Raw genomic sequence first — 5945 nt, 5'->3', positions numbered from 1 at the left:
TCCCTCCCCGGCTGTGGTGCCCCCTGGGACCACCCGAGCCGGGTGCCTGCGGGTGTGCGCCGCCTGGGGAGGGAAGCACCAGCCCCTCCGCCCCCCAAGCCCAAGGACCACTCTGCCTGCTGGCAGCTCGCCCTCCCCTACCTACCTCTTCGGTGGGGCAGGTAAGTCAGCAGGGTGTGTGCATGACACGGGGGTTTAAATCAGCCCTAAACTGAAGTGGTATTTTTTAAAACCCACCGCTTCAAAGCAGGGCCTCCGTTTCATCTACACACGGCCATGACCAGTGACACCAACACCCTCTCAGCCTCCAGTATGCCATCCTGACCTATTCAGCATGCATCATGGCAGCTGGCCAGGAGCTCAGAGCAACTGCTGGTCACCACCCAGGCCCTTAAAAGTTTCTGCATGCACATTGCTCAAACAAGTGTGATTCATTATCAGTTTCATTCAGATGAAGTCAAGACGGCAAAGCTAAGCCACTATCCGAGAGTAAACTGAATATTGTATTAAAATAATACAAGTTATAGTCATTATTGACTGGGATCAAACCAACATTTACAACAAGACTAATCAACTCTTTCACATACACTAAAACGCAAGCGCAGGTGGTGGAGCCCTACCAAAGCACTGTCCCCAGGGCCCACACAATTAGAACTGTGACAAGAACCCAAGCTACCCGTGTCCAAACCAGGACTTCAGACACTACCTCAGACTGAAGTGCTGGTGCACACAGACCCCTCCTTCTGTGCCTGCCAACAGAAACAGACCAAGCCAGGGCACCCCTGATAAGCACGTTTAGCCACTCTGGTCTAGCCCCTCCCAGTCCTTGGGACTGCAAAGGCACAATCTGAGGCCAGTCTGAGCTCTAAAACTTCACAAGCATTTCCTCAGGTGTTTGCACTGTGTGGCTTCCCAGATGCATGTAACTAAGCTTCCTCACACCTACCAAGTAAAAGGCAGAGATGCTTCCCAGTTTACCAAAGGGAAAAACAGAAGGAACTGCAGGTAACAGAAGGCTGCTGGCTCTCCAGCTCTCCACCTCACATGAAGCAAGAGCTGGAACTACAGTATAAAGCCAGGTGGCCAGGGGCTGCTAGCACTGCACTTTGCAGGTGTGACTTCTCTGAGCAAGAGGCATGTGGGGGAAGAGGCTGGTGTGGGATCGTGTCACTATGGTGCAGAACATCCGACATTAAAAAAACCCTATAAAAAAAAACAACCCAGCATATTGGGAAAAATCTCCCAACAAAGCCAGGCACTAAGCTTCCCTCCCAAAAGCTTCTCCTGTGCAGGGGGCAATGACTTTGATGTAAACACATGACAGAGGACCCCACTAGAAATATGATCAAGATTTCCCAGTGGGGTCTGTGCACTCATCTGGCCTCACCTGTCCACAGACGTGAGGTCCACTGCAGGCAAGGAAGGATGGACAAGGGCTGCTGTGTCCTTTACAAGGCACAGGCCCCACTCCACTGGGGAAAACGCATAACTTCCATAGCTTTTAGGAGAGAGATGAGCAGCACAAAACCTGCTTGTATGAATTAGATGCCAGGACAGATCACTGGGAGAGGGGACCAAGCCAGGCTGTCCCACCAGCATCTAGCCCAACAGCATCAGGCCGGGAGGGGATTGTCACAGATCCACAGGCAGAAACACTGGAGAAAATTGTTTGGCTTCCTTGAAGGTAGGCTTGGGGGGAGGCAGTGTACAGTGAGTGACCATTAAAGGGTGGGGAGAGAAGGGGGCTGCCAGTGGACTGAGGAGGAATGGAGGTCCTGGTTGAGCTAGCTGCGACTGAGGGGAGGTGGTCCCAGGAAAAACGTGACTGGAATCTGTAAGGGGGCTCAGTAGTAGTCTGAACATGGGGCAAGGATTTTGTCTGTTCTGTTTGACCATACTCCGTTGTCAAAGTATTTGATCACTTTTTTATACCATTTGTTTTTCTTTGTAATAAATCCTTTTGTTTTTCTGTTTTGTTTTTTTTTACCAAAGTGCCTTGTGGTAAATGATATCCAGGCTGCAGTCGTATTGGTCTAGGCTGACGTGAAAGGAATCAGGACTTGTCGTAGAGGTGCTATCTTTTAATAGACCAGCTAGATTTTTTCAAAAAAAAGTCTTTAATTGCAAGCTTTCAGGCACAAACACCCTTCTTCAGGCATAGGAGAAAAGATTGTAAAAGTTTTCCTGAGCAGAAATGAAAGTTCGTATTTCATAGGAGAGCTGAAGATGTGGTAAAATCCCCTGTTTGGATATCACCTCTACCACGAGTCCCAATTCCTTGTGGTAAATGACAATTTCTGGGCAAATTCATAACATGGGTATTTCAAATCAGCAGAGTGGGGACCAGTAAGTTCACACAAACCCAGGGTGCATCTCTGGGAGCAACCCAACAGCCTAGGGTTTTGTCACAGATGTAATGTCCTTCAAGTTCCAGGGCAGAGCCTGAGTGCCCAGGATACACTGCAATGTGTGCCTTCTTCCTCTGCCCCAGTGCTGCCCGGGAAAAAGCGGTGCCTAAAGGCTAGACAGCAGCTGTAGAGAAGCCTCCCAAGGCAGCTATACTGGGCCAGAGGGGGGATACTGAAGCGTTGTATGTACTTCTGCCAGGGCAGGCATTGGCAGTAGGGCAGTGCCAGCAAGCCCCAGGCAGCCAGAGCCTGCATGCGCACAGGCAGGCACAGCCTGAGCCTGACATGGAAATGGCCAGACACCAGATGGGAAACAAGAAAGAGGGACAAAATGTGTGCAATCACTCACTGTGACAGGAAGGGTTTCTCCAGGGGAGAAAAGGCTAAGCCACACCCCAGGGGCCTGAGGACACTATCCCTTCACCAGAGATAGGCAGCTCAAGCTGAAAGTTCCCAGCCACCAACTGCCTCCCCCCCTCCCAAGCCAGCATACACATGAAGCATCAGGAACTCCATAAAACCTAGCCCATCCACAACAAACTGAAGCAAGGAGAAAGGAGAAGGAACCTGTCCTCCACCCCTTGGCATGCCCCAGCAGGGCAGGGAACTCCATGCCCTGCAGAGAGCAGAGCCAAAATAAGCCCTGCAGACAGAACCTCCACGAGCTCAGGGTGGAGGTCAGATTTCCTCCCGGAGGGAGGGAGGGAAGGGGCCACTATTCCCCGGAAAAGGGGCAGACCAAGGCTACAGGTGCACAATGAAAAAAGTCCAGCAGCAGAAAGGTGCTGGTATTCAGAGTAACGTAACCTTGGACTTGGCCCAGCCATCCCAGGGACTTGCCTAATGCACAAGCATGAAAACAAGCTCAGCACCCCACCTGATGCATGGCTACTGACTGCTCCCTTCCATCTGCAATTCTGGAAAGGAACATATGAATTCAAGCTCCCCCCCAGCCCCTGCAAGCCCATGTGCAGCCTGGGTGGCAGGCTGATGCTCCCCCTCTGACATCAGCTGAGCGAGAGCAGGCTTGCGCAGACCACAACAGCACGTACCCCAGGCTGGGAGTTGCAGTGCCGGGTGCTGATGATGGCTCCCGCCTCTTCAATCATTTTCAGGATGGTGCCCCCATGCACATTCCCTGCGATGTTCGCATCATCTGGACTCATGAACCTGCAGAGGGAAAAAAGATGCATCACTGTTCAGACCACTCAACACCACTCCCACCACCCGGGTGGCCACTGTAAGCAGAGCACATGGCACTGCCACCCCCTTTGTCACAGTTCAGCTGCAGCCACCATGCTCCAGGCCCCATGGCGGCAGTTTAACCCTGATGCACAGGCACAAAGGCAGTTGTGAACAGCATGCACAGGATGTGGTTTCCCATGGACTCCACCCCGGTTCCTCCCCAGTGAAGTCAGTATAGGTGGAAGCAGCCGAGTCACAACCCTGAGCAGCATCTCTGCCCTCTGGAAACCAGACCAGAGAGATAGGCCAAGCCCAGTCCCCTATCAGACTCACAGGTCCCTCACAAACAACAATTAGGCCTTTTTGTGCAGACCTATTCAGCATCATCCCGCTGTAGAAAAGGGGAGCCCAAGACATTGAGAAGCCTATGCCTGTAGAGCCAACTGAGGGGGGAGCAAGGGCTTGTTGAGAATCCCAGAGACTCCCAGTTTGTGCTACTAAGGCCCTTTGAAGCACACATGCAAAGTTAGTAACCGACTCTTTGCTGGGCACTTTCTCCTGAATTGCACGACAGGCCAGGGTAGGTCACTGGCTCTGTAACAACCTGACATACCCAAGTGCCAGGGCCGGCAGCCTCTGCTGCCCCTTCAGTGGGGATTTCAAAGTGACAGCATGCTGGCAATGCCCACTTGTATCCTAGAGGGTGGCACCCAAGAGTCCAGGCTCCTATTTCCTTCCCTTTGCTAACAAGTCAAGGCTAAAATTAAAACCTTGCACAGTAAAATCCATGGCAACTATCGCACCCCTTTCCTCAGAGCAACTGTGGGTTCCAGCCACAAAACCACATTACAGTAGCATATTAAACACTGGCATTTAGCAAGCTAGGCTCCCAGCACAGCCTCACTAAAGGGGCAGTAGCTCAATGAGACATGGCCCAGTGGATGCAGACAGGACTCAAGCTGCAGGAAACTGGTCATATGCACCATCACCTGCCATGTTCTAGGCAGCCGAGCAGCCTCTCCTGCTTACTCCACGTGCCTGCCCTCTCATCTTCCACGCACCCTCTGCATAGCCATGGTAGGGCACAGCTACCCTGTCGCTCCCCAGCGAGGTCTGCACCATCTCACATTGGATCTGCAGTCTCTCGCGCAAGTCTCCATTCCTACACTCTGAAGGAGCAGGCACCTTCAGGGTCTGTCCTGCATCATTTACTGTTTGCAACACTCTCCCTGGCCCCAAGAACACAATGCAACAGCTTGGCACAGCTCTACTTCTTGAGCACATCCGCAAGTGTAACCATCACCCCATCCGTCTCCTCTGCCAGGCATCCAGGTGGCAGAGCAGGCCACAGCTACAGTGGGAATTTCCTGGCAGCGGTGCCAGTCCGTGGCTGACACTAACAGCTGCACTGACTTTCTTAACAGCACAGTTACACAAAAAATTTTCTAAAAGAAGTTAAATTAAGGGGAAGCTAATCCTCTAATTGGGGATTACAGGGTTGATCGGTTTAGGAGATAGTAGATTAGGCCAAGGCCTGGCTAAGCCAGATCTTAGCTGCAGAAGTTGTGCAGCCACTGTTCCTCAATCACAGTACATGGGAAGCACAGACCCTAATCAGGCCAGTGGTTAAACACAACTCTAGTCACCACTAGTCCCATCTGCTCTGGCCCTTTCCCAGACTCTTAATGACTACAACACAGCACCAGCAAATCCCAACAGCAGGAGGGCCTTTCAGTAACAAGCCAGCTAGTGCAGCGCATTCCTGCAACCCTTCCTGTTCAACCGCAGCCCAAGCAACTTCACTCCCTCCAAACACCAGGGAAAGGGGGCATCATAGCCCACGCAGAGGCTCACACACCATGCAGCCATCTCTTCTGCTCAAGCCCTGGCCAGAACAAGAATTAGACCATGGCTGGCAGGATCCCCCTCCAGCAGGCATCCGTTCCAGGCAGACTCCTCGCCAGCTTGAGCTCCGTCCCATTGTCCCTGGCAAGGCAGCGAGCACATGCACGCTTTGCACAGCCTCTCCCTCCAGCACAGCCGCTGGTGCTGAGCCACCTCCCCTCCCAGCCAGTACACAAAGCTCCACGGGCAGCCTACCGGATCAGCTTGCAGGCCATCCCAGCAGGAGCGGAGCGGAGCGTCTCCGAGCCCTTGCAACTTCCGAGCCGGTTCCGGGACCAGGCGGGGTCAGGCTCCCTCATCACCTGCATTTCCCAGGGACGGCAGCGATGTCGCTGCTGAGGCCTCATGCACACACACCACATGCAAGAAACTTCTCTTCTGCCCAATCATACTTGGGAAGTGTGCTGCCAGCCAATCAAAATTGCTTGCTGAAAACCAGTTGTCATA

The 5945-nt window shown here is 52.7% G+C and overlaps 1 protein-coding gene across 2 annotated transcripts in view; it reads right to left on the bottom strand.

The window, feature by feature from the left end:
- ACOT7 (acyl-CoA thioesterase 7) overlaps nt 1-5821 on the bottom strand; it is an 89044-nt gene extending 83223 nt beyond the window's left edge. For both annotated transcript variants that reach the window (XM_019511599.1, XM_019511600.1), the window contains exons 1-2: nt 5694-5821; nt 3461-3578 (exon numbers count right to left, since the gene is read on the bottom strand). In XM_019511599.1, the coding sequence (XP_019367144.1) occupies nt 3461-3578; nt 5694-5806 (231 nt within the window). In that variant the 5' untranslated portion in view covers nt 5807-5821. The remainder of the gene's footprint in view (nt 1-3460; nt 3579-5693) is intronic.
- Nucleotides 5822-5945: the final 124 nt, after the last annotated feature.

This window comes from Gavialis gangeticus, unplaced genomic scaffold (assembly GCF_001723915.1).
Source record: "Gavialis gangeticus isolate Ggan-Ray unplaced genomic scaffold, GavGan_comp1, whole genome shotgun sequence".
In the NCBI taxonomy this organism is placed as follows: domain Eukaryota; kingdom Metazoa; phylum Chordata; order Crocodylia; family Gavialidae; genus Gavialis; species Gavialis gangeticus.
Note: the sequence above shows the minus strand (reverse complement) of the source record. Positions and strands in the feature narration are given on the sequence as shown.